The sequence below is a fragment of the Acomys minous genome (assembly GCF_964271855.1).
Source record: "Acomys minous genome assembly, chromosome: 15".
Classification (NCBI taxonomy): Eukaryota; Metazoa; Chordata; class Mammalia; order Rodentia; family Muridae; genus Acomys; species Acomys minous.
The window spans coordinates 6,166,555-6,194,173 of NC_140497.1; the positions used below are offsets into that span (position 1 = coordinate 6,166,555).

General features: G+C 50.4%; 1 protein-coding gene across 6 annotated transcripts in view; it reads left to right on the forward strand.

Moving 5' to 3' along the window:
* Positions 1-27,530, forward strand: part of ARHGEF7 (Rho guanine nucleotide exchange factor 7) — a 114,126-nt gene extending 86,596 nt beyond the window's left edge. For 3 of the 6 annotated variants that reach the window (XM_084759643.1, XM_084759644.1, XM_084759647.1), the window contains 13 exons: positions 1,858-1,996; positions 2,685-2,744; positions 3,420-3,566; positions 5,842-5,928; positions 7,997-8,075; positions 8,219-8,358; positions 10,947-11,171; positions 12,737-12,830; positions 15,067-15,156; positions 17,499-17,675; positions 23,895-23,994; positions 24,137-24,191; positions 25,219-27,530. In XM_084759643.1, coding sequence (XP_084615769.1) covers positions 1,858-1,996; positions 2,685-2,744; positions 3,420-3,566; positions 5,842-5,928; positions 7,997-8,075; positions 8,219-8,358; positions 10,947-11,171; positions 12,737-12,830; positions 15,067-15,156; positions 17,499-17,675; positions 23,895-23,994; positions 24,137-24,191; positions 25,219-25,341 — 1,516 coding nt within the window. In that variant the 3' untranslated portion in view covers positions 25,342-27,530. The remainder of the gene's footprint in view (positions 1-1,857; positions 1,997-2,684; positions 2,745-3,419; positions 3,567-5,841; positions 5,929-7,996; positions 8,076-8,218; positions 8,359-10,946; positions 11,172-12,736; positions 12,831-15,066; positions 15,157-17,498; positions 17,676-23,894; positions 23,995-24,136; positions 24,192-25,218) is intronic. The other 3 variants (XR_014775038.1, XM_084759645.1, XM_084759646.1) reach the window with 3 other exon arrangements.
* The last annotated feature ends 89 nt before the right edge of the window (positions 27,531-27,619 follow it).

Here is a 27,619-nt window from a genome sequence, read left to right on the forward strand (position 1 = left end):
AAAATAACCAGGAGGAGAGCACAGATGAGGTGTTATGTGGGGAATGTCCCGGTTGCCTGCTCAACGTGGCATTCTGAATGTGGGTGGGGACCTTAGGACCTGCTCTGAACAACCTGGAGCGACTGGGTGTGGGCCTTCAGCCAGCAGCCAGCAGGATGTGGTGTTTGTGTGCCCTCCTGAGGTCCCTGAGCTCTGAGGGTTCCCCCTCAGCCCCCCACGGACCCCATCCCTCTCCTGAGACGTAAGTCGGTGCTTCAAGCCATGAGCTCTTCGTGTCTGATCACTTCCTCAGCAGTGCTTTCTGTACTGAGGTACTGGGCTGGCAGCCTTGCTTGCTTCCCTCTAGCTCTGCCGGCTGGTGAGCCACCACCGTGCATGGGTGCCTGAGTAAGGTAGTTTATTCTGAAAGCATTGCTTGTGCAAGCTGGGCTGTAGTTGATTGGTGGGAGGGCTTGCCTGGAGCATACAAGCCCTGGGTTCAGCTTGTTTTGTCTTCTTAGGTGTCAGAAGAATTCTGCCCCTGAGCTGTCTAGAATTCTATCTAAGGTCACCTTTCCTTTGTTGTGTGATAGTAGACACGTGGTCCTAGAGGCCACCTGTTCTGAACAGTTTAATAAATTATCCTATGGCTGGGTGTGGTGGTACACACCTTTAATCCCAGCACTTGGGAGACAGAGGCAGACAGATTGCTGTGAGTTCAAGGCCAACCTGGCCTACAAAGCGAGTCCAGGACAGCCAAGGCTACACAGAGAAACCCTGTCTCGAAAAACTAAAAAAAAAAAAAAAAAAAAAGCTATCCTATAAGAACATGTTTTCCACTGTCGTGCTTCTTTTCCTTGGCTATATAATGGCCTGAATGAATGAATAATAAGCCTAAAGAACTGATGTTCTGTCAAAATAGCTTTAGTGAGTTGTTTTTATTCGATTATGGCTTTAAGAAACAATGCTTTCCTTGCTATGGACATCTTTCCTGGCACCAGAGAATGCTGTGGGTAGCCCCCATGCACGCACTTTATAAATTTCATTTCATTCTGAGGAGTTCTGAGCAGCAGGTGCTGTGAGTTCCCTGTGGTAACTGTTGTGACAGCTCACCAAACCTGGAGTACCGTGGTGGCTGGGACTCATCTTCCCTTAGGGTGGTTCCTATGAAAAGGGAGACCCCTGTGTTAGAAAGGCAGTTTGCTGAGCCTGCACCTCATCAGCTGCTCATTTCAGACAAAGTTGGTTGAATGGCGTTTCTTCGCTCACCCCGAGGTGCTTTAGGGTGAGTGCATGGGTATGGAGATTGATCGTGTTCTTACAGAACTCCGAACTTAAAACAAACCCACTGGGTGAGCTGTGCGCAAAAGCTGTCCTCAGTCGAGGACCCTGAGTGACGCTTGTCTTCTGAGACTTGTCGTAGAGGACATTGACCACGCAGTAAAAATTATTATGAAAAAGGAGTCTCGAGTGCTAAAGACTTTTTAATGCTTTGTGAATTTTGGACATGCATCTGCCCCCACTGACTACATATTCTGTGGGGATGAGATGGCACGATACTGTGACATCGCTCCTCCCTCGCCAGAGCCTGCGTACCTGGCCCTGTCCCATTGTGCTGCTCCATGCATGCCAGTGCAGCTCTTACCTCTGAGCGTTTGTAAAGATCTCCATGAAGCCATTGTGCCCAGGGCTCTTTTGTCAATGACATCTAAAGACGTGCACTTGGGGTGGGTGTGGATTTGGGTACTTGTCACATTGTGTGGTAACTAGCACATCCTGGTGTGTAAGGCTACAGCCATCACAGTTGGCCAGGAACAGCCGTGTCCTGTGTCCCTAACCAGAACCTCTTCTCTCTCCCACTCTGCCCCTGCTGCCCAGTGAGGATTTGGGAGAGTTCATGGAGACAAAAGGTGCCAGCAGCCCTGGGATCCTGGTGCTGACCACTGGCCTGAGCAAGCCCTTCATGCGCCTGGACAAGTACCCCACGCTGCTGAAGGAGCTGGAGAGACACATGGAGGTGCAGCTGCTCCCTGACCTGAGGGCCCCGAGCCATCCTTGTCAGACCTCTTGTCAGTGAAACGACCCAAAGCTCATTCAGACTTTATAACTTAATGGTTTTCAGAGAGCCTTGGTTAACCACGGAGGTTTTCTCCTGTTCTGGCCCTACAAGGAAGTATCTGTCTTTATGTTTCCGTGTGTGCCCATCTGCCCACCAAGGGCGCCAAAAAGCTGCAAAGTGTAAGGTTCAAGTAGTGTTGGATGTCCTGCCAGCGCTTCTTTAGAGCAGCAGTAGCCCGAGCTGCAGGGATGGTGGGGCGTTCATCACAGCCTGGGTAGCAGCGTCCGAGCTCACAGGCTTCTGGCCCTGCCTACCCTAGTCTGGGGTCTGCTGTGGACCATCTTCATGCTGTGCAGCTCTGCCCTCTGGGGAAGAACAGCCAAGAGCTAGCAGTAAGCAAGCGTGTGACCCTGCTCTCACTAGGGTTTACTGACAGAACACTGTAGCTTGCTGACCGTTCTTGGCAGTTTTGTTGCAAATTAATTTTCCTCAAGTCTTTTGGCACCATGATATGATCCCTTAAATGATCTCAGCATTAGCAGTCCCTAATGCTGAGAAGCTATGGCTGAGTGGTATCCAAGGTTTTTGGCTGCTCTCCATGGTGCTTTCAATGTGAGTGCTAATCCTGTCTCTCTTTTATCCGAAGGATTATCATCCGGATAGACAAGATATTCAAAAATCTATGACCGCCTTCAAAAACCTGTCAGTAAGTGATTGGGCTTATTATGTTTTCTCAGACACCGTCATGACAAATGCATGTTAGATTAACACTCACTGGAGAAGTGACGCAGTAAGCCAGTGATCGTGACTTGAGTGCAGCGACAGTGAGTGAAGTAGAGGGCCTGCTGCGGCATTCCAGGGCCAGCCAGCTCTCCCCGAGCAGAGCTGTGATGATGGAAACTCAGAGAGGACACAGGGTGCTTTGTGCTGTAGGTGCTGTCACAGGGTGCTTTGTGCTGTAGGTGCTGTGAGGCCTTTTGACTCCTCACCTGTGAGGCCTGGGCTCCTGAGCGACACCCAGGACACAGGTCCTCAACTTGTCGTGGTGTCCAGCTGTGATTTCAATACATGTCCTATGTGTAGCGCATGCTCCTTCCCCCTCTGGGCTTCCCCTCTGGCAGGCACGGATGCTGCTGGAAGGAAGTGTTCTTCCGGCCCACTGTTCTTGCTTGTCCTGAGACTGGCAGAGCTGCCTGGAAAGCTTAAGGAGTGAGAGTGTGTGTGCGTCTTCCTCCTCGGCTCAATTGCACACACTCTTACAGTGAAGCAGGTCAGTCAGCTGATCCAGACCAGCATAAAGTATGCAAGTGAAAGCAGTGCAATGAGAGCATGATGCTGGAAGCTTCCGTCTCTGAAAATATTTGTGCTCTGTGTTCCACAGGCCCAGTGTCAAGAAGTACGAAAAAGGAAAGAGCTGGAGCTGCAGATTCTGACGGAGCCCATCCGGAGCTGGGAGGGGGATGACATAAAGACTCTGGGCAGTGTTACCTACATGTCTCAAGTCACAATTCAGTGTGCAGGAAGTGAGGTACTGGGGCCTACCTTCACCACTGTGCCTCTGTCCCACTCCTAAGGTTTGGCATTCCAGGCCTAGAGGAATGGCATGTGCTGCCAACAGTGTGTGGGGGTCTCACCCTTGGGGTCCACGTTTTATCCTTGGCAGATGTGGAGAGTTTGTGGTGTAGATAGACAGCTCAGAGCACATGGCTTGTGGCCAATGCATGTCCACCCAGGACCAGTTTGTTGAAGAGCCCTAGGGACTGAGGGCATTCACCCAAGACCAGCATGTGTCTCATCCTGTCTTTCGGAGACACTGGCATGCTCCTGGCTTGAGTGTTTGATGGCGCTGGGCTGTGTGCTGTGGTGCCTGCTTACAGGAGTCACAGCCTTCCTGCTGGTTTGTTAAGTGACATTCTTCCACAGTGAACATAGCTGTAGATGGTTGGTCATCGTGAGGGTAGTCCATTTGATGAGGGAGCACTCTCGTGAGCTTCACCTTACACACACACTGCCATTTGGACAGAGAGAAGCAGGACTTGCCCAGTGTCCCTGCCACATACAGTGTGGACACTGTGAGAAATTATCATGTTCTCTTTTTGCTACACTGACTTGAATCATTCAGATTGTTCAAGAAGTTGTTCCTTAGATGATTGTATGTGTGGGTGTTTTGTCTGCATGCGTGCTTTTTCACAAGGTGTATGCAGTGCCCGCAGAGGCCAGAAAAGGATGCCTAGTCTCCCTGAGAACAGACAGTCTTCTTAAACCACAGAGCCATCTCCAGCTCCTTAACTAAGTGATATTTAGTTTTTTTCTGGATAACTATGCAGCATTTCCAAAACCTCTAAGTCTCCATAATAATGGTGGGTATTACTCCAAAGAGCCCTTGAGAAAGGTCTTCGGCTGTACTCTCAGTCTGTGTCCCTGCAAGAGAACAGGACAGATTGTTTCAACAACTTCTTTAGGGTACTGCGCCCCTGCCCCCCATCCCTGTTGCACTTTGAATGGGTGTGAATTGCGGAGCCCATGCCTGGGCGAGCTGCTGCTGTACTCACCACAGCTAAAGGCAGCGGCTCAAATGCTGCAGGACTCTTGCCTTTTCTCTGTCTTTAGATTCTCAGGACTTTTGTCTGAAGTGTGTGTGTTCTCTCTGCCTCTTGTTACCTTGAAGCAAATTATTATTATTATTATTTTTTAAAGATTTATTTATTATTAAGTATACAGTGCTCTGCATGCATGTACACTTGCGGGCCAGAAGAGGGAACCAGATCACATTATAGATGGTTGTGAGCCACCATGTGGGTGCTGGGAATTGAACTCAGGACCTCTGGAAGAGCAGTCAGTGCTCTTAACCGCTGAGCCATCTCTCCAGCACTGAAGCAAATTATTTTTAATGTATAAGAAATATTTTTAGGTTTTTGATGTAAATTGGAAAAGGTTTATCAGATGAAAGTAACATTTACTTAACATCTTACTCTATTTTTCTTGTAGCTTCAGGCACCCACCTACCCCCATACTTGATTAAAATTTTCTAAGTTCTTTTTCTCTGGGCTATGAACAGGAAGTTACCAGTAGTCAGAGTCATTCCACACAGGGATGGAGAGAGGGCTCAGTGGTTAAGAACACTGGGCGTTCATACTGAGGACCTGCGTTTGATTCCCAGCACACATGTGGCAGCACACAACCATCTGTAACTGTAGCTCTAGGGGATCTCAGCCCCTTTTGCGGTCTCTTTGGGCTCTGTACACATGTGCTGCACAGGCACATGTGCAGGAAGACATTAAGACACACATTCAGAGAAAGAAACCCTTAAACTCCTTCATTCGTTTATCCATTGATTGATTAATTTATTGATTGAGACAGGGTCTCTGTGTTAATTTACCCTGACTGTCCTAGAACTCAATATATAGACCGGGCTGGCCTAGAACACACAGAGCTCGGCCTGCCTCTGCCTCTCAAATGCTGGGATTAAGGGTGTGCGCACTACCATACCTGGCTAAATTTTTTTTTAAAGGCGTCTTAAAGTCGCTCACAAGCTCAGGGTTCTTGGGTCATTTAGTTACTTGTGTTTTGAAAAATCTAGTGGTCTGTGGTTACTTTTTATTGGCAGCAGTTCTCTGATGGGTAAGGTTTAATGTAGACTCTGTTAGTGTTCAGTGTAGATTGGGTTATTTTCTGTTAGCATTTAATACTACCTGCCTGCTTAGTTTGGTAGAAATCTCAAATAGGAAATCCAGGATGTTGTTCCCTGGGGCTCTGTATGAAGATTGTATACACGTTTGTGAAGAGATTGTCTTTCACACCAGGAGAAGAATGAGCGCTACCTTCTACTCTTCCCGAGCCTCCTGCTCATGCTGTCCGCCAGCCCCAGGATGAGCGGCTTCATCTATCAGGTAAAGACGCTACGGTGATTTTTTTATTTTTCATTTTTTGGTGGGTGTAAAATTGTTTTCAGGATGCCTTAGAATTCATGTATTTATATGTGCTATTGTGTCATGGCTGTTTGTTCTTCCCTGTGTGTTCACTTCTGCTGGATCTTTCAATGTGACTGGCAGAAGTGAGCAACCGCATCAGGCTCTCACTGACTGCATTGTCCCCTGCAAAGTACACGGCCTCTGTGGGCTCTCCTGTGCTGTTCTGCACAGCATAGGTTCAGCTAGGTGCTGTGGGTAGAGCATCCGAAATACACTGGGCTTAGAGAACCTGTGTATTTACCCTTTTAGGAACTTACCATTTAATGTTTTGGTTTCTAATCTTTTCTTTGAGAAAATTTGAGAGCGGATTGTATGAGAAAGTGTGGGGGACTCTTTTCTGTTGCCATAGGGGGACTAGTGGGTGCTTTAGGTAGGGAGCTGTTTCCAATGCCCTGCTTCAAGGACTGGCCAGCCTCTGAATACTGCTCTAACGGAAGTTACCACCTCAGTTTCAAGTGACTTTTTTCTGATAATGTGTTCTGTGTTGTCCTGGCAAGGAGTGTAGAGTCCTGAGCGGCCTGCCCCTGGGAGGGCTTGTCACCACAGTTGCTCCAAAGAAGCCTCTCTAGATGGCGAGTGACTATGTATGGGAACGTTCAGAAGCATGAGGCCTCCTGAGGTGAGGCTGGGTGGCTGAGCTGCTTGTTGTTGGCTCCATTTTACACCCCAGAGCCTCAGCTGAGGCTGGCACTTGTGCAGGGATCCCCTGCTGTGGCATATCCCTGATCCCAAGGTGCTGCTCTTGTTCCTGAGAGTGTGCTGATGCTGATCAGCCCTGGTGACATCATCACCCCAGTGCTCGTCTGTGGAGCACTGACGACTGGGAGTGCGCGTGCACACAACCCAGTGCCTGTGAGGAGGCCAGCATGGGCTGCGCAGCAAGAGCTGCCATGAAAACAGAGTACCGGATTGGCTCCGGGGATGTCGGCTCTAGCAGTAGGACCAGGGAAGGCACACGGGGCTCTGCTCTGCTCTCTGTGTGACCTCTGGGAGCTTAGCTTCTTCGATACCCTCCGCAGTGGCAGTGTCAGGCAGTCTGCTGGGCTCTCAGCCTGGTCTCCAGCTGTTTGGACTAGGTGATACCTTTTTTCTTTGGCTGGGAGAGGGCAAGGTGGGGAAGCTGTGGTCAGCAATTGATCTAGTTTGCTTTGGACTGCTGTTTACACACCACAACCAAAAGAAACGTGAGGAGTCAGGGCTTGTGTGGCTTCCATGCCTAGATCACAGTTCATTGTTGAGGGAAGGCAGGGCGGGATATGGAGCTGAGGCAGCGACTGTGGAGGAGGCTGTTTGCTGCTTCCTGCCCAGGGAGAGCACTTCCATGTGGGCCACTGGGAGGCTGACACTGACTCATCAGCTGGAGTCCTGTCTCCTCCTGCTAAGAAAGTCCTGTCCTCTGGCTAAGCTTGTTTCTTGGGCCTCAAATGCCCACAGGCTTTGTAAAGATGTAGCCTGTGGCCAGCAGGTGTTATAGCTTACGTAGCCGAGGATAGGTGTTGAGAGCTGGATTTTGCTGTTTAAGTGACCTTTGTCCCCTTAGGGTTTTTCTTAGCTGACACTCTGCACTTCATTGATAATCCCTCCTGTTGTTACACACAGGTTGACTGGCACTTATGCACCCTATGGCATCTGTCTGACATTGCTGTGTATTTTCTGTTTGGCAGAGCACAGCACACTTGTCTCTCGGTGTATGTCTTTGTCTCAGTTTCTCATCAGTTGGGCCTTCAGACTCCCAACTCCTCCTTCCTCTCTGTGGAATGTGCCTTTTAAGCAGCTCCTGTGTACCCAGGCTGTCTTCTGTCTTCTGTCCATAGGTCTCACCCCTGGGGAAAGTCCTGTTCGCTTCATAGTCTGCCATTTGGCCAGTTGAGGTTCTTCACTGTGGTTTTGGTCTTTCATATGTTTAACTGCTGCCATGGGTAAAGTCATTTACTGGTTAATGGCACCTTCTTCATTAGGAAAGCATTCATTCGGGGATCTTTTTTAGGGAAAGCTACCAACAACGGGAATGACAATCACAAAGCTGGAGGACAGCGAGAACCATAGGAACGCATTTGAAATATCAGGTAACTCGGCCGGGCTGTGCAGGCGGAGGGCCTCCGTGAGGAGAGGCGGCCTGTCCCTGACGCAGGGCTTCACCTAGTTCCGAGGGTGTGCTAAGGTGGCGGCGCGCACGCTGTGTGCACTCACTCTGTTTCCTCTTCTCTAGGAAGCATGATCGAGCGGATTCTGGTGTCTTGTAACAACCAGCAGGACCTGCATGAGTGGGTGGACCACCTGCAGAAGCAGACGAAGGTTACGTCCGTGGGCAACCCTACCATCAAGCCCCACTCTGTGCCATCACACACAGTAAGGCCACACAGCTGCCTCTCTTGGCTCTCACAGTAGTGGTTGGTGTTGGGCTTTCATGGATACAGGAGTTCTAAACCCTTGCTTCCTGCTTCTGCAGGTGTCAGCACAGAACAAACTGCTGAGTGACACGCAGAGCTACTCCAGAGGGTTCCCACTGCACCCCAGAAGTCACTAGCTCTATAGGTGGTTTTTCTGAGAATTTTAAACTCCATATATGTCATTCAAAAGACAAGACAAAAACAAAAACAAACAAACAAAAACAAAAGTGAAATGATGATGGTGTTGGAAAGGCATTAGACACAGTTTCTGACTTCCTTAAGAAATGACAGGGTTGGGCCTGGGGCTCAGTTGGTAGAGTTCTTTCTTAGCAGAAGGTTCGAGTCAAGAAGTCCCAGGTCACCCATGGCTGTGTGCTGAGGCCAGACTGACTCCAAACAGAATCAAAACAAAAGTCATTTATCTTTCACTTAATAAAAAACGTATCAGTGTTTTGTTTTTTTAGAGATATAAATTTCAAAAGAGATCAATATTGGTATTTAAACTAAGGTATAGACATTTTTGCTTAAGAAGTTGCTGTTATTTTAAATTTTAACCATTGTGTTGAAAAACTGAACAAACCTTTTAGAAGTGAGCTTTGATGACACAGTATGCAGTTATAAATTCCTGTCCCTTCTTTGTATGACTCGTAGCATAGGCTCTGTCATGTAGGTAATTTTTCCCATCTGTGCCTCCATGTGGACCTGAGATCCCCTGCCCACCACGTGGCTCTCTTTCCACTCTGGTCTCATGTCAGGTTCCAGTTTTCTGCTCTCGCTGTGTTGTCTTAGCAGTTGGAGCTTCAGATGCGTTTCTGTGGTAGCTAGCACTTCAGTACTCTGTCTGTCATGTGCCCTTACTTCAGAAGGTTCTGAAGAGAAGGCTGGGAGTTGGGGTTGCAGCTCAGTGGTAGAGCATTTACCTGACATGCAGGGTACTGTTGATCCCTGGTGCCACCAAAGTAATAGAAACACAAACCACTTAGCTTTCATGGCGCTAAGTTCATCTTAGGCTGCCTGCGTGAGTGCTCACAGAACAGCCTGAAGCCAGGCTTCCAATGCCTGTCACTTCGACTTTGCTGTGTGCGTGAGCCTGGTGTCTCAGTGCTTAGTGGAAGTCAGGAGATAACCCTGCCAGGGCAGCTGTGGAGTCCCAGACAAGGAGCTCTGCCTCCTGTGCTAGAAGCACCGACATTCCCCTGGAATTCCTTGGCAGTGTGTATATTCTTTCTACTTGGGGTCCAGTTCTGTCCAGCATCAGTTAATCTCATTTTAGCATATAGCTGCTGCTGCTGCTGCTGCTGCTGCTGCTGCTGCTCCTCCTCCTCCTCCTCCTCTTCTTCTTCCTTCTTCCTCCTCTTCTTCTTCTTCTTCCTCCTCCTCCTCCTCCTCCTCCTCCTTCTTCTTCTTTTTTTTTTTAAGACAGGGTTTCTCTGTGTAGCCTTGGCTGTCCTGGACTCTCTTTGTAGACCAGGCTGGCCTCGAACTCACAGAGCTCTGCCTCCCAGAGTGCTGGGATCACAGGCATGTACCACCGTGTCCTACTGCTCTTCTTTTTAAAGTAAGGAGAAACAAGCAGTGTTTAGTTCTTACTGTAGTATTGCTATGAAGGGTGTGGGGTGCAGCTTTCCCGTCTGTCGGTTGCTTGGTTAGAGAAAGCTTGTTCTGTAGCAGTATGTTGTTCTGTGATGTGCCATGAGCCAGCAGCTAGTGGGTGACCTGGAGCTCTGGGCTCTGTTGCGCTTTGTGGTGCCATCTGGCTTCCACAGTCTTAGGATGGTGTCCTACCCCCAGCCTGCCGTGTGTTTCCTTCCCAGAGCTGGGCAGCAGCTTCAACTGTATCAGCTACATGGGATTCAGGGCCTCATTGAGTGTGGGTCATTTTATTCACATTTTCGTTTCATTGTCAGTGTAGTTGAATTGGGGTTTTCTGAGAATATAAACCTTATTATCAACCCCCCTGAAGAATGTTATTTCCAAGTACTCTGTTTTTATTAAAGCAAGGTGAGGTTTTTAAGAGAAAAATATCTTTATTCCAGATAATAACATCCTTTTGTGAAGGCCGGATGGTCCATATTCCTAGCTTCACACAGCTCTGTAGCACCTGGGTTTGCCCAAACAGGAAAGAACCATAGATGGATGGTCTGGCTGCTGTGCCCCAAGAACATTGTTCCATCCTTTCCCCTTTCTGCACAGCGGATAGGCCTTGGTTCCCTTACCCTGTGTTGCTGGTGATAGTGTATGTCTGGGAGGATGCCCTACCATCAACCATACTCCAGTCAGGAGTACCTGTCGACTGTTTGGTTTGGTTTTTGGTTTTTGGTGAAATTGTGATACTTGCGCTGGTTTCTCATGCACTACAACATAGCAGCTATAACCTGTGCAGAGTGTGGAGCTCTCAGCCCAGCGAGGATGCGGGCAGCCCAGGGTCTCCCCAGAAATAGACTGCTGGGCCTCCCGTCCCTGGGAGCGTGGTAGGCGAGGGCGAAGCCGCGTGGTAGGGCCTTGCCCATCTCATGCTCTCTCTGCTCTTGCTCTTGTGCCTGGCAGCTTCCTTCCCATCCTATCACTCCATCCAGCAAACACGCGGACAGCAAGCCCGTGGCACTGACGCCTGCGTACCACACACTCCCCCACCCCTCTCACCATGGCACCCCACATACCACCATCAGCTGGGGACCCCTGGAGCCTCCGAAGACCCCCAAGCCTTGGAGCCTGAGCTGCCTGCGGCCTGCACCTCCCCTCCGGCCCTCAGCTGCTCTCTGCTACAAGGAGGTGAGGTCCTGCAGCCACTCAGGCTGCCAGCTACAGTGAGCATGCCTTGACACCTGGGTGCGTGAGGTTTTGCACTTAGTGACTTCAGAAGTGAAAGGCTTGTGTTACTGTTTATGATATAAAGATCCCGCCCACGACTTCCTTAGAACTGAGAAGAGGGTCTGCCCTTCCTCTCTGTCATCCCCTTCTGCTGCGTGGACCGGGAGGTGCCTTTAAGCATAATGGAGGGGGCCTGCATCTGTCTCGTGCTCTGTGCACTGAGCCTGAGGCACTGAGCCTGCCGTGCTCGTGCATGTGCGGCTGAGAGGGCCGCAGCCTACTGCATGCCATTCTGCTGTCCCCAAGATGTGTCTGGGAGTGCTGAGGCTGCCGGAGGTAAAGAGCAGGCTCTCCAGTGAGAAGGCAGTGCCTCCTTGGACTGGGGGGAGTTGCAGCAACCTTCCTCACCACTCCTGCTCTTTCCTGCATGCTGAGTGTAGCCACAGTGCACTTGCGTCGTCACTAAGTGTCCGCAGCCTCCTGCGCTCCACCTAACCCTGCTTTCACCTCTGGAGGCTCAGCGTTGGTGAGTGTGAGAAGCCAGGTTACCAGTAGGTGTGAGGCCGACATGGTGGCTTGTGTAAGAAAAAGTGACTGGAGCATGCATAGGGCGTTCCATAGCGTCCACAGCAGGGCTCTTTTGGAACTGGTTCTTGTTCCAGGCCATTCTTTTTAATGTAACTTTGAGGCTAGCATGGACCCCTGAGAGGTTTCAAAGCAGAGATCCAGCTGCACCTGGTTGGTGGATGCCTTTCCTTCTCCCGCCCCAGATGCACAGACAGGAGGGTCTCTGTAGTTGGGGGGCCAGCCTGGTCTACCTATGGTGGGTTCCAGGCCAGCCAAGGCTACATAGACTGTCTCAAAACAAAGCCCAACAAAAGGAGAAAAGAGAGCTGTAACAGTTTGCTCTGGCCTGTGAAATGGTAGCCATGTGGAGGCAGGTGTCCATGCCTAGTGTGCTTGATGGCGGAAGCCTCATCCAGCGTCCTTTGTACACATTGCATTTTATATTAAAGGACAGGTGGTTGCTGTCAGAGCTGGGGACACATACCTGCACAGAATGGCCAACAAATGCTGTCTCTGCTAGTCTGCTTAGCTGTGGGGTCCTTGCCAGCTCCCTTTGATTTTGACTTTGGGGTTTTGTATATTTTCCTGAAGGAATCTTTACTTCTATTCCCTTTTAAATAACTTTATTTCCCTTCAGCCTATACCCAGAATGGACAGCCTGCCCTGGCTCTGGGAGCATGTGGGTGGGCCACCTAGTCTTTCTCTTTCTCCACAGAGGCCTTACTGCTGTGTGTGCTTGTGGGGTGTGTGGGTTCTGGTCCTGTAAACAGGAGGGTTTTTCTCAGAGCTGAGGCGTGCTAGTGAGGGGTGGTGAAGTGTCCTCTTGGCTCTTGGTTTATATTCATGTTGGCATTGCAGAGAAACATGAAAGAGCTGATAATGGGGGCTGGAGGTACGTGGTGGTCGTGGGCTGATTTCCTATAGTCTGTCGGCATGTTTGTGTGTTGGTGTTTCCCTAGGATCTCAGTAAGAGCCCCAAGACCATGAAAAAGCTGCTGCCGAAGCGCAAGCCCGAGCGGAAGCCTTCAGACGAGGAGTTCGCTGTGCGGAAGAGTGAGTGCCCCCCTGTGCGAGCAGGGCCACCTCGTGGGCTGTGACAGCTCAGGGACAAGCAGGTGGCAGACTGGAGCAAGCCCTCACCAATCTCCCTCTGCCTTTGTAAGGCTGCCGTTCATACCCTGGTCCTGGCCCTATACCACCTGCTCTTGCAGCCTTGCCCCAGGCCCCCTCTGTGACAGGCTGTCATTTCTTGTCACCTTGACCCCACTCATCAGACCTATAATCTCAGCCAGACCCAGATTTCTCTCACTCGCACATGGCTTGTCTATTAGGAGAGGTGAGGGCTGGGCTCAGGCCCTGAGTGAACAACTATTCACCATGAGACCTTCAATGAGACTGGCACTGTGGGGTGCTGGGACACGAATGTTGGTCAGACCTTCAGTCACTGGCAGACATGTAATGCTGCTCTGTGTCCAGCTGTGAGACACGCTGTGAAGACGAAGTCCACAGCACCGGTTTGGGTGGGTAGCTTTGTCCGAGGAGATGCAGAGCAATGCCTAAAAACATTTTACTTGTCATGGCCAAGTGCTCCTGTTACTGATGTCTGTCGGCGAGACCAAGGATGCTGGCTGGGGGTAGGGGGTAGGGGGCTGAGGGGGCCTCAGTTGTCTGATTGGTGCAGGGTAAGGCCTGTGCTGGGGAGGCACAAACCAGGAGGCAGGAGTGAGTGGATAGTGGGCCTGAGGCTCTGATGATAAGGTAGGTCTGGACTAGCTAAAAACTTGTATGTCCTCAGAGCTCAGAGGAGGGGCAGTCTAGTACCTGTATCCTTACCCAGAAGCCTCAGCATATGAGGGATGAGAGGACTTGGCAGACCAAGGACAAGGGTTGAAGAAGTGTTACGCTATTGATCCCACTCAACATCTGGTGCCTGGCTGGTGCTCAGCAAACGGCTTTTCTAAGGCTTCTGTAACTGGCTAGGGTGGGTTAACTTGGAAGGCCAGGAGTCTGTCCACACTGAATGGCAATAGAGCATCTGCTCCTGTGAGGAGAGTGACTGTCTGTGGCTGTTCACAGAGTGAGCCTGCGCTGTGCTTCTGCCTTTAGTGGCTCTCTCTCTGCCTTTGTGCAGTGTGCACGTGCTCACCCAGGTGTGAAAGAAGCAACTGGTTACAGCACCCTAGTGAAGGTGGCTCTGCTGCCCAGAGGGAAGAAAGCCTTTCCCTGCAAGTCTTCTCCACGCCTCTTAAAGGATCCAGGCGTTGTAGGAGCTTGCCTAATGGTTGTTCCAGTGGCCAGTTTAGGTGCCCTCGGGCCTTTCAGCTCTTGGGACTGCAGTCCACTATCTTAAAGTAAATATTTGGTTTGCCTCATATAGTTTACTTCCTTAGTGTTACTGAGAACTGGACATGGTGGGGCACGCCTTTAGTCCCAGAACTCAAAAGGCTGAGGCAGACAGATCTCTGTAGGAGGCCAGCCTGCTACATAGTAAGTTACAGACCAGTCAAGGCTATGCAGCGAGACCTTGGCTGAAGTAAATATATACATAAAAGTTACTGGGGCTTAATTATTTACAGTTGTGAGAATAGCAGAAAAGGGACCTTGAGGGGGAAAAAAAAAAACAAAACCATAGCTAAGTTTACTTGGGAGAGAACCAGAAGAGGAAAGTATAGAAAACAAATAGCTGTCTTCTGTATGTCACCCTTTTGTGAGCACAGTGGCTGAGGGGCTGGGGCTGGCCCCACTGTCTGACAGGTTCTTGGTCTAGAGATGATGCTGGCATCCAGGTGGCTGCATGTAAGGCAGAGCTTTGAAGCACGTCTGTGTTTGGCATGGTAATCTCACAGTCGTGTCTGGGGATCCCTGGGTCAGAAGGAATGCCCCTTTGAAGGCCTGTGATCTGGTGCCTTCCCAGAGCGTCCTGTTTTCACTCCACAGCTTCCCTCTGCTCACTGTGTCAAGTCCAGTCTGAGACCTGGCTGCTTGGCTCTGACACTTCCTTGCTGCTCTCATGAGACTTGACGGCTTCTTATGCTGCTGTCTCCTGTAGGTTGTATGCTCCACTCTCTGCTGCTTCCAGAGTGTGGGTGGAGGAATTGCTTCTCTGAGAGATTTAGAACTTTGCAGAGCTGTGGTGCCAGCCCTTTGCAGTGTGCTAATTTCAAAACTGTAGAAGCTGTTTAGAGAATCTAAATAGTAGCCCACGAGAAAGCGAAGGCTGCCATGTCTGAAGTGCCTGGTGTAGCCCTGCGCTGTGTGCTCAGTGTGATGGGCTCATGTGTCTCCACAGGCACAGCTGCTCTGGAGGAAGATGCGCAGATCCTGAAGGTCATCGAAGCTTACTGCACAAGCGCAAAGACACGACAGACCCTGAACTCAAGTGAGTGTCATGTTTCACCCTGTGAGCACAGTCTGTCATCTTCAGAGAGAGGTTTTAGCAAGTTGTGTAGTAGCGTGCCCAAGGGCTGTGTTCTAGATCGCGTCCACTGTGAGGCCTGCACACAGGGCTCTAACTGTGCAGGTGCTCTTTAATGGTGTTACTGGGACCTTTTTTTTTCTTCCCCCTTCCTTTTTTCTTTTAAAAATCATCTAAAATTCAAGCCTAGAGCCATTGTTCTATAATCCTTTGTCTTTACTTTGTTTTTAATATTTGTTAATAAACGGTGGTTTTGTTTTTGTTTCCTGGCAGATTCAGGTGGTTCCTCTTAGCTCCCACAGGTGGGAGTCTGCACTGTGGCAGCGTCCAGGAACACTGCCCTCTAATGGGAAGGCGGGAGCCCATCAGGCCTCCTTTCTGTTTGTTTTGGAACTGGCTGCTTGGCGTAGAAACTTGTTGCTGTGGCTCTCCTGCCTTGGCCCTTCTGTGCCCCAGTTTTTGGAGAGACACCTCTACTCTTTAGCAGCACCTGCAGGTGGTGGCTCACGTCACCTCTTGCCAGCTATGAACAAAGAGAAGGTGGGAGGGACTTCCCCCTCCCCCACTTCTGCTTTTGTTAGGAGATGTGGCAGGCTCAGCCCAAGGTAGCTTCTGCCTCCACCTGCCTCCACCTGCAGTATTTTGGCAGCACTGCACTGCCTTCTGCTTATGGCCTTGATAAGATCATAAGGTCAAAATGAGGTTCCTTTTGTCTCTACCGTCTCTGGGGAAGAACCAGCTGTAAGCGATCAGCAGAGTAGGAAAGATGTGGGGAAGCCCAGCTGATCTAGCAAGCTGTGGACTACATATTGTGGTGGTTGAACAGCAATCCATAAATAGAATCTTTATGATTAAATGTGATGTGTTGTGATAGGCTGTAACCATAGCCAGCAATTACATAGTTTGTGGGTTTTGGGAATTCCCAGCTTATAGTCTCAGATGATGTCTGCAGGTCTCTGAGCTCCTGTGTGTAGCACAGACCATAATTCCGTGTGGGTGAAAGGCAGTGCCTGGGTGAGCTGTGGCCTCCTGCCCAGGCTGCCTGGGCAGGGCAGCTGAAGCTTGTGCAGAGCCTTCCTTCCCAGCCTGGCCCGTACTTTGCACTTCCATTCCCTCCTTCTGGGCAAGAAAAGCACTGGCCACTGTGGTGAGTTTGCTTTTAGTTGAAGCTGTATGTCCCAGCCTGCATCCTGGTGCCGCAGAGTCACAGCCACATGGCTTCCACGTGGCACTTGGAGACACAAGATAGCAGTTTGTGCTGAGTGGGTGACACGGTTGATGAGGTCATCTGGAGATGGGCTCATAGAGAACACGTCTCACGTGAAATGCCTAGCAAACCGTTCTGAGAAAGCTAATATATCCTTACCTAGCACTCTGCTCTGTTGAGTACATGTTTGGATGCCAAGATGACTCTGCAGACGAAACACAGTTGGCATTGCTTTCTGCCTTGGAGAAGGAATGGCCTTTAGACTTGGAGCAGCCTATTGTGGTTGCTGAGGCTTTCCTGTGGCTTCTCCCCGCAGGAGCCCCACACAGCCGTGCATGCCCACCCAGCTGCTGGCAGCTCACGCTCACACTGCTAACCACTGCATGGAGTTCCTTCTGCCCCATCCTCTTGTCACCTCCCTTTCCACATGGTGGCATTGCCAGTCTGTGCTCATCCTCCTGATGGTAGAGGGCTCACTCACATCACGGGAGGTGACATAGGGAACACACTCTGCCTGGCCCGAGCACCAGTGCCAGCTGAGCGGGTGTTGGGAGCCAGGAACCCACTCGGTCCCTTTCTTTGCACTCAGGCTTTGTCCACTGACACGGTAAGTCTAGCCTCCTGCTGCTCATGTGTGTTGTCTCAGCAAGGGAATAACTGAAACTAAAAATCTCGTCAAAGTATTTTGTATTTAGTATATCCTTTTCAGAATAGGGGATAATGTTTAATTGGCCACATAATTAGTCCTTTTTTAATAAATTATGTCCTAAATAAATTGTTAGTAGAATTGGTTAATAGCCAGGTGTTTATAGACTCGTGTTTGGACAGGAGTGTAATGTGTAGTTTTAGCTGAGACACAGGGGTAGGTGTCTTTAAATCAAGCCACTTGAAGCAGGACTGCGAGTTAGGCCGAGTTCATTATAAAAGCCCAGCAGTAAATAAGGAGAAACAAACATGTTGCCATTTTTTAACAATATTTTCTCTTTCCCTTCTCTTCCCATCACCTTTTGCTTTTGTTCCATGTTTTGGTTGTGGCTCTTCCTGTCCGTCCCTCCTCATCCCCTCTGCCTGTCGCACCTGTCACTTCATCCCGTCTTAGCATGGCAAGGCACTGACCTGATGCATAATCACGTCTTGGCTGATGACGATCAATCAAGTCTAGACTCCTTGGGTCGTCGCAGTAGCCTTTCTCGTTTGGAGCCCTCAGACCTGTCGGAAGACTCTGAGTATGACAGTATATGGACAGCCCATAGTTACAGAATGGGTTCTGCATCCCGTAAGAGCTGCTGCTCCTATATCTCTCACCAGAACTAACGCACTGAGCCTGTCTTAACAATGCTTGACTGCAGCCTGCTTTTCTTAGACGTTTCTTGCTGTTCCTTGTCTCTCTTATGTGATATTTTAACAACTCTGGAGAGTGTCTTGGTATTCCCATTGTACCTAGTGGAGGCTTAAGTGCCGATCTGAGAGTGGATTTGAACTGCTGCCTGTTGGAGGGAGGTGGTGGGTCCAATGAGTCTGTACCTGCGGGGCTTTTCCCATTAGGGAGTGTTTTATACAAGCCCTAGATGGTTGGGTTTTTTTATTCTCCGTGTAGCAACTGTTTCACTTCCTTTTGGATACAGCCGTATGGACACTTTTCTATTTTATGCAGCCACATAGGTCTGCGTCCAAGTGCCACCACGGAGAAGACTCTAGCCTTACACATAGGGAACTAAATGTTTTTATGTCTAATGCACTTGACCAAGTAGCTGTGGAGAGAGTGAGAGGAGTGTCTGTGACCCAAGCACTGAGTCAGCTGGTAGCTGCTCTGGTGGCGGTGCAGACCGCCGTGTGGACTCCGTGCCTGGCAGATGCACACCAGGGATGGTGCCACTGGGTGCTGAGAGCAGAGTCTGGAATCTGTCTCCACCCACTGCTCTGTGCCTTTCCGTGTGTGCGCCATGGCTGTGAGGTGAGAACTCTCCTTCCCAAAGGTGAGCTCACCGTCACGGCTTAGACATCCACTTACCTGTTACACCGCACTTCCCTGAACTGCAGAGATGGCCAGTGTGAGGCTCCCCTGAGGCTGCGCGCTCCGAGGCAGAAGCTTTGGTCTCTGCCTGTGCGGCTAAAGTGCGTTCAGAGAGGTGCTTGGTGGAGTGCTTGCCTTGGCCGCAGCCTGGCGCTCCTACAGTCATACTGCACTGTCTGTGAGAGCCGTGAGCACCTTGCAGCTTTGAACACCAGGTGCAGTGAAACTATTTACAGCAGCCCTGTAGTTCACCCTGGCACTCAGTGCAGCGCAGCCTCCAGGCTGCGCAGGTTCTGGTCTGGGCTTTGTTGTAAGTAGTTTTCTCTGGCCCCGAGAAAGAACTGAATGTGACTGCATTCAGTTACAGCAGCAAACCATAACCGTCTCCCACATGCTATGGTGTTAAAATGTAACCTTAGGGTTGTATTTTAAGTGTTCACTGACACCTGCTTCAGAAATGGTGCCACAGGAAATGGGGGATAATATTCTTTCCATCCTTCAGGGTGTGGAGCTCTGGTGGCCATGACCTCTGACCCCCTAGTCCTCCTTGTCAAGCTAGTGTTATACAGTATTGTGTCCCCTTGGCTCCCCCTCTGGGAGCTGGGTCCTGCTGCTGCTGCTGCTGCCAGCGGAGGGGCATTCGAGTGCAGGGAGGGGTGGCCTGGAGCCGCTGGGCAGCATGGCTGCCCACACCAAGTCCCTTCCCGTCACCGTGGAGCTGCTTATGCCCCTGGAGAGTCTGTATTTTCCTAAGAAGGTCAAGGAGCCAGCCTTTCAGACTGGCACCCAGTATTGATTTCCAGGTGAAAGGAGTTCGTGTAGATGAAGCCAAATAGCAAATGGGATTTTTGAAAAACAAAACATGAAATGTCTGTATTTTGTTCAATCTCATTGAGTGACAGAAACGGCTCTGTTGTCACATCCTACGCGGAGGCTGCCTTTGCTGCCTCTGCCTCAGGCTCCTTGCCCCTGCCTCGCCTTAGCATGGGTTGCCTGTCACCACTGTGGTATTAGAGGGGCACCCAGATGCTATCCTTGGGGTTTTCTCACACCACCAAGTGACATGCCACTGGCCTTGCTGCGGGTGCTGTTCAGCCGTTCCTGACAGATCGCCCTTGCTCCCCTCATACCAGTCAGGGCCGCTGGGGGGCTGAGTTTTGTAGAGGCCAGTGCTGTGGAGCAACAGCTCAACCTTCTCTTTGCATTTGTTTTGAATGTCTGACATTAGTTTTGTGACCTGGTTAGAAGTTTGTTAGTGCCACAGGCACAGGAGATGGTCCTCATGTGGCAGAGGGGACACAGCGTTGGAGGGGCCATCGTTTCTACGTTTGTGGAACTGTAGTCAAGCTGATAGTACCTAACGTTTCTGCAGCGCTGTAAAGCCCTGTGTACAGTGAGTGTGATAACGGAAGGATGCACACTGAGCGAGAAGGTAGGTCCAAGCCATCCTGGGCCTTCTGCAGGTGCCCGGCAGTGTCCTGTCTAACCAATATGCCAGAAGTCTTTACTAAGCTACATTAACTCTGTTTTTGGCATAAGATTGCCAGAACACAATAATTTGTATATAGTGGTATAAGATCTTGGGGAAATCTATACATTGTGCTCTTTATCTGTGAATGGGAAAAGCCATTTTAGTACAAGACTCCCATTTGAAAACCTACTTGGATGTATATCTGAATGTTGCATTGTATTGTACAGTATGCTTATTGTCTGTGGTTGCATATGGCAATGAAGTGTCTGTTTTATATTAAAAAGACATCTGTTCTGTACAGTTGAAATAAATTTTGCATTTGTTAGCCCTTGGCTTTTATATTTGTTACATGGGGGAGGGGCATAGTGTAGTGAGAGCTGTGTGTGCCATGGCCATTCTCTGAAGCTGGCATCTTCCATGGGCGTGCCTTCTGTCTGCCATGACAGTGGGTGTGTGCTAAACAGTACCCGGCAGGGTCTTTTTGTGTAGCCCTGGCTGGCCTGGAACTCACAGAGCTCCACCCGCTCTTCTCTCCTTGGAAGGGAGAATCAAAGTGTGAGTCCCCAGGCCCAGCTTTTTTTTTGTTTTGTTTTGTTTTTTGTTTTTCTGTTTTCCTGCTACAACAAAACTTGTCCTCAGAAGCAGCATTTCCTTCTCACAGGTGAAAAGAAGCGCAGTTTTAAGTCCTTCATTTAGACCAGGGCCAGCGTTTCCCTTTTGTTTCGCAAAGTGCATGCCTAGTTCAGAAGAGAAAGCCCTTCCTGGTACCAGCTCTTCCTTTTCCTAGGGTGCAAAGGCTAATCCAAATCTCAGGGCCACAGGCAGTGTAGCCTGTGTGACTTGGATGCTACTCTAGAGATCTCCAAGGGTAGTGTTTGTTTTCTCCTCAGGGTAGGACAGTAGAGTGTAAATGATGCAGAGGTATGTCACAGAGCGTCAGGCCACCGGCCTTTCATGCCAGACTTAGTCATTGCACTGGGTACAAGCAAACACAGGTGTGTGTGTGTGTGCCTGCATGCATGTGTGCCCATATACTTAACATACCTCACACAGAGTGTGAGTTGGACAGTTGACTTGGCCACAGCTGTATGTCATCCCATGGTCCCTGGTATGAGGGAGTACCTTGGGGTGATCACCCTGGGGTGATCTTGGCTATGGCAGCTTAGAGTCTACTCTAAAGTGGATTCCTTAGATGTGTTTCTCAGCCGAGACCCACTGCCTGGTGGTCTTGAGCAGGGCAGGGCAGGGCAGGGCAGGGTTCCAAGATAACTAGAGCTGACTCTAGTTTGTGTTTCTGATGCTGTGAACATGATCTTAGTTTTGAATCATACCTGTGAGTTGGTGTTGCCATAGGACCTCAAACCTGCCGGCAACCCCAGCGTGACTGAGTCCCCTAAGAGTGACCTTGTAAAATTGTCACTGAGGACTCGAGTGGCTCAGTCACACTTGCAGGCTGGGACTAACTGTAGTCTGCTCTGCAGTCCATGTGTCTTTTACCCTGCGTGCACATGGAAGTTGCAATAGGGAAGGCAGACTGATAGGCTCTGTGGAGGCTGTGGTGCCTCTCATGCTCTTACCTGTGACAACCACAGGAAGCTGACGCTGGTCCTGAGACTTACTAGGTCCACTGTGTAGATGAGGAGCCCCGGGTGGCCTGAGGCATGGTGCCTCCCCAAACCTGTAGGTTCTGGAAGTGTACGCTGCACCTCCAGGAAAGGGCTGCATGATGTCATTCAGGTCCTGACTCCATCTCCCCAGAGACCACAGTTTGGAAAACGCAGCCTTACTGCAGAGCCTTCAGGGTGTGCTAATGTAGCTGAGCTCCTGGGATGGGATTTTTAAGTAAAAAACTAGAACGTTCCCTAGTTCTGTGCCTTTTTAAACTTAGGGATTGAAGAAAAACAATGCAGTGATGCTACTAAGTTTAGTAATTCCTCCGTCACACTGTAGTGTGTCATTGCTGCTTTTAAAGTAGTCCTCTGCCTTAGAACCCGGCTTTGCTATCCTTCACTGTTTGGTTGAAAGGCCACACATTAAACATACCACTTTAGCAGCACATGCTCTGTTGAAAGGTGGCATGAAGTGACCTGGCAGATGTCTGTCCCGGTGCAGGCCTAGGACTTACCATCAGGGCCTGCAGCAACTGTCCTCCTGCCTGCAGAGCTGAGCCATTAATACCTCCAGGAGGGACACACGGCCAGAACTCAAGCCTTTGAATTCTTGGGTGGCTTGTGCACTCAGCAGTTTTATACCCAAGGCCCTGCCCTGTGTTTTGAGTTGACAGCTGGGGCCATAGAGTTTAGTTCCTCAAGTCCATTGAGTTACTCAGTGGAACTCGTGGCCTTTACTGTGACTTCATTTGGTAAGAGCTGTCTGTCAGACCGTACCTCTCGGAACAGCTCTGTAGAGAAGGCTGCCCCTTTTGACTCCCAAGTATTGAATGGAAATTTGGTAAACAAAAGGGTCAGCCTTCAGGGGCATGTCCTTGGTGAGTCTGGTGACACCCTTTGTGTCACTTACATAGTCTGGAAGCTTGATGCTAGGAACAGATTTTCCAGTGAGAAAGACTTAGGAAGAACTGGCAGGAAGTGCATGGAACACACTGGTAGTTATGAGGCTTCACTTGGGCTCAGCTGCTGGTCCCTCTCAAGCCCGTATTAAGTTTAATGTGACAGAGTAGTCAACAAGAGTTTTTAATTTGGCATTACCGCCTTCATCCCAAGCCATCGGGTGACAGTGGAAAAGCTGGGAGGCAACCCAGGCGCTGCTCCGTGCCTGCCCCGCTTCAGGCGCTCAGGCACCCGAAGCTTGGGAATTCTCGTTTTTCTGGGCACATTGCGCATGCTCTAACTTCTAAAGGCAACCTGCCCTCGTGCGGGAAGCACGGGTGAGCACGCGCCTAGTGCTTTCTCTCATGTTTCCCTGTGTGATCGATGTGTGCATCAGTGCTCAACAGGAAAGGAGCCTCAGCATGGGCTGCTGCTCAACCAAGGAGCGTGTAGGTCTGACCCCTCCCAGGGTGGAGTGGCCATCTTTTGGTATAGTCTTTCACACTATCATGTGGAATATACTCAGATGTTGACAACCTAACTATTCACATGGGATTCAAGGCTGGAGTACCCCACCATATACACACCCCTCCTGTCACTGGCAAAAATTGTGCTGTGTGACATAACCTGCTTGCTTGATTGCCACTCCTGAAGTCCCTGAGGTGTTTCTGGCCTCTGATGTTCTGGGCTTGATGCAGCTCCTGGCAGGGTGGCCTGGGGAGATGTACCTGAGGCCATAGTCTTTAGGCCCCATAGTTGCCCTGGTGGACAATTAGCTCTACATGCCAGGGGCATCTCATGAGTCCTTCCTATCAGCTTAGACAGCAGTGGCTCATCTCAGTTTGTTCAGAGAAGCACAGGTCTGGGACAAATTGCCTGCCAAACTGCTCTTCACAGTTCTGTGTCTTACTTTCCTAGGGTTTCCATGCCAGTAAGTGTGCACAAGAAGTGCTCCTTAAAAACAGATGTGTTTTTTAGGAAGACATACAAAGGGCACCCCAGAAATACAAAAGCAAGCCAACCTCACTTCCATAGTCATCTTACACTGACCTACCAATCCAGCCCTAAAGCTTTTTTCTAGTTGACGGACTTTGTTCCTTTATAAGCTTGAGAATTATGCCTTCTTTGATGGTCTGATTGCTGGAATGCTAAGTGGTTTAAGTTTTGATTGTGTGTTGAGTGCAGTGTTGTCAGGTCTTCAGCATACTTGATGGAGATTTCCATATAAAAAAGAGTTCAGTAAGTCGGAAAAGAGGCAATTTTTACTTTGTTGTTGTTGCCGCCCTTTTCTCCCCCTCTGTAATGTTTTGGCTGGCCACACTGAACAGACAGCTAGAGAAAACTGGTCAAAGATTTTAAAGTGCAGTCACTGGCATTGTATGTATAGGTGCTGTGTAGTGAAGTAGGTGCTCTTTAGTCCTGCGTGTCGCTCACACGGGGTTCTTGTTTTTAATGACCCAGGTTCACGTAAGGAATCTGCTCCACAAGTGTTGCTTCCAGAAGAAGAAAAGATTATAGTGGAGGAGACCAAAAGCAACGGGCAGACGGTGATAGAAGAAAAGTAAGATGTGCTTGGGGTTAGCCTGAGGTACCAGGGGGTTAGACAAGGGGACCGAGTAGGTAGAGCTGGGCCTCTGCCGCCTGAGGCACACCACCTTGTCACTCCACCGCCTTTGATGCGCTTGCTCTCCTTCTTGTTCCAGGAGCCTTGTGGACACAGTGTACGCGCTAAAGGACGAAGTCCAGGAGTTAAGACAGGTGTGCTGACCAGGGTCCATCATCATCAGTCATTTGTTTGTTCTTCTCAAGACAGGGTCTCTGTGTAGTCCTGGCTCTCCTGGGCTTACTTGTAGACCAGGCTGGCCTCGAACTCACAGCAATCTGCCTGCCTCTTCCTCCCAAGTTCTGGGATTACAGATGTGCATCACCATGCCCAGCTTATAATCAGTTTTTTTTTAAAAATAGGATAAAAAGGGAAATACTGTTTTAAATATGAAGCTTATTATATACTAAAAGGAAACCACAAAGCCAGCAGCCTTAAGAACAGTAGGCAAGGGCTGACAACATGGCTCTGTCCAAGCTAAGAGCACTTCTAGAGGCCCCACATTCAATCCAGCATCACCTGGCAGCTCATCTGTTAACTCCAAACCTGGGCTATCAGATGCGTGTGCAACAGTATAGTATTTTGAACTTTGAAGTTGTATCTTATTATTTTGTATGTATAATGTGGGGTGGGGCACATAGCATAGTACGTATGTGGGGGTCAAAGAGCAGTGTATGGAATTGTTTCTCTTCTGCTTGTATGTAGGCTCTGGCAGTCAGACTCAGGGTGCCAGGCTTACCCTGAAGCCACCCCACGGGCTTCACCTGTGGAACCATTGTGTGCGGTAGGAGTGTAGGTGCTTTGGAGGGACAGGGCAGGGCTGTCCCGAGGGTGAGGTAACTGGACACGTGGCAGTGCCCATCTCCCCTCCCACACATTCAAGGCAGCACACTCTTCTGTGCTGACATAGTTCATTCGGCCACTGTTGCTCCCACTCTGCATTTGGCTGGACGGGAGGGTACACTACAGCAGCAGGTCTGTAGACGTGGTCTTGTCACTGACACCAGCCCCTTCCTTCTGGCACGTCTTCCCAGGCTGTCTGGTTCATGAGTGTGTGTGGGAGAGGCTGCCCAGTACTCCTCAGTGTGCTTTCAGTACCTGGGCTGCCTAAGGATGCAGTAGAGATGGACGACGCTCTAGGTGCCGAGGTCGTGACCCTGCTGTCGCCTGCTTGCCTTACAGGATAACAAGAAGATGAAGAAGTCCTTAGAGGAGGAGCAGAGGGCTCGCAAGGACCTCGAGAAGCTGGTGAGGAAGGTCCTAAAGAACATGAACGACCCTGCTTGGGATGAGACCAACCTATAGGCCGACCTCGTTCCCACAGGCCGAAGACCAGCAGTCCCAGGCAATAAGCACAGCGACACCGAGGACTGAGGACGGCGGTCTTCATCAGGCTGGTGCTGAAGTAGTGACTTGAGCACTGAGGCTGGGCTGACTTATCTCTGCGACTTCTCCATGCAGTGACTGTCCAGAGCCTTCTGGCTTTTGGACTTCAGTTGAGTCTATAAAACATATACCTGTGTACTCCTTGTAAATACTGAGTTCTGAACATATCGCTGACACGTGACTGGGCTTGCTAGGACTTCCTTCTCAGCCTTTCTGGCCACAGGGATCTGAAGTTGTGTTTCTCAAGTGTTGGAAGCAGAAGGGTGAAGAGATGCCTGGGCAGCTAGCTCCAGGTGCCGTCAGGAGCCCACTCGGGCACCATGAGCTTTTGTCACTAGGCTCCAGGTGCCGTCAGGAGCCCACTCGGGCACCGTGAGCTTTTGTCACTAGGCTCCAGGTGCCGTCAGGAGCCCACTCGGGCACCGTGAGCTTTTGTCACTAGGCTCCAGGTGCCGTCAGGAGCCCACTCGGGCACTGTGAGCTTTTGTCACTATTACCTTCTTCACTGCAGTATTCCAGTCTCAGGCTGTGGCTGTGCCCAGGGCATGGAGTCTCAGAAGATGACATCGCTGTCTGCCTGTGATGCCCACTCCTGATGCCCTGTCCTGGCTGGGCCCTGGGTTGCAGGAATGTGTCACAGTGTGGAGAAGTGGGTCAGCCGGTGCATCTTGGCCCCTGTCCCCCGAGGGAACTAGACCCTGTACATAGATGTTATTTATTCCATATTGTCTAGCCGGTGCTGCCGGGCAGGGCTTGGCTGCAGTCAGCATTGTCCAGGCCACTGGAAAGCCCTCTTTCCCCTCCTTGAGCAAGAATTAAAGCAATACATACCCACAGGTGAGCTGCGAGGACTGCGCCCCGCTGTGCCTGTGCCAGACTCTGCTGCCTCCTCAGGCCCAGGCAGGCCCTGGAAGGCTGGTGGTCTGAGCTAGAGGCCATGGTTTCTTTTGGGCCAGGACTCACCTCTGGTTTGGCAATAAGTGACAGTAACCTCAGGAGCTTAGCTGTCTGCTTCCTTCCTCCAAAGAGGTTGTTTTGAAGTCAAGAGATTCTTTTGCATAGAAAGGTGTTTGTCTTTAAACACTTGAGTAGCAATGTGGCTGTCCGGGCCTCAGCACAGCCTCTCTCCCTAGGACAGGACCAGGCCCTGCACACCCGGAGGTTTCTGGGCAGGTGCTGGGAGGCCCTTTGTGTCCTTGTCTTCCTCCGCACTCTGGCTGGGTGCAGTGTCTGGCTTGTGTCTGTAGGCTCCGGCAGGCCTCACTCTGACCTCTCAGCAGCTCCTCCTGCCCCTGTTAGCATTTCACCCGTGTGCGCTGGGTGAAGAGTGCCCCTGTTCTCTTCAGTCAGCCCTGGTTTCCAAGCACTCTGCTGACCCACAAGACGGTGCGTTTGCTGTCACAGTAGACCTTAACTCAGGAACAACACTCCTTGCGTCTCTGCCAAGCATAAGCAAAGACCATGTTTGCCACTGTCCTCACCACCGCTGAGGTCGCCGTCCGCGCCCAGGACCATTTTTTAAGAGACCTGCCTTAATGATTCGCTCGGAGTATTCCATGAGTGTTCGTGTTCCCAACATCCACACCTGGATAGGGCGGCTAGAGGGTGCGTGTGAGCACGCTTCCTTTTCTTTCTGAGGATCCAGTGTCTTCCAGGCTCTCCAGGGAGCACTCGTCTGCGTCCCAGAGCGGTTCCTTTAGAAACCGGCCCTGTTGTACACACCCGTCCCCCGTCCCCCGTGCCCCCCGGCCCCCCGGTCTCTGCGAGTGGGGCTTTGATACCAACCACACAGGGCGCCATTCACTAACTGTTACTCCTCCGTTTGCTCTAAGGGATGAGGGGGATCAAGCCATTTCCTACCCTGTAGATGTGAAGCACTTTCCGTTCTGAACCGTGTTGCGATGTGGCAGCCCCCATGCTCCACCTCCTCTCCCATCTGCTGTCCCCGCGCTTGTGTGCACTTCATGCCAACCCCACCCCCACCCCTGGGATGCCTGGGGCATCCTGACACTACAGGAAGCCTGGTGCTGGCGACAGCACCCGGCGGTGACCACTGCAGTGTGTTCTCTACCCGTGGAATTATTAAACTCCTTATTTTTATCTCAAAATGTGTCCTTTTATGTGATTTGAGACATCTCCATGTGTGTGCAGGAAGATACCATGTGAACCCTTGAAGTCATTTGGGAGCATTGAAGGA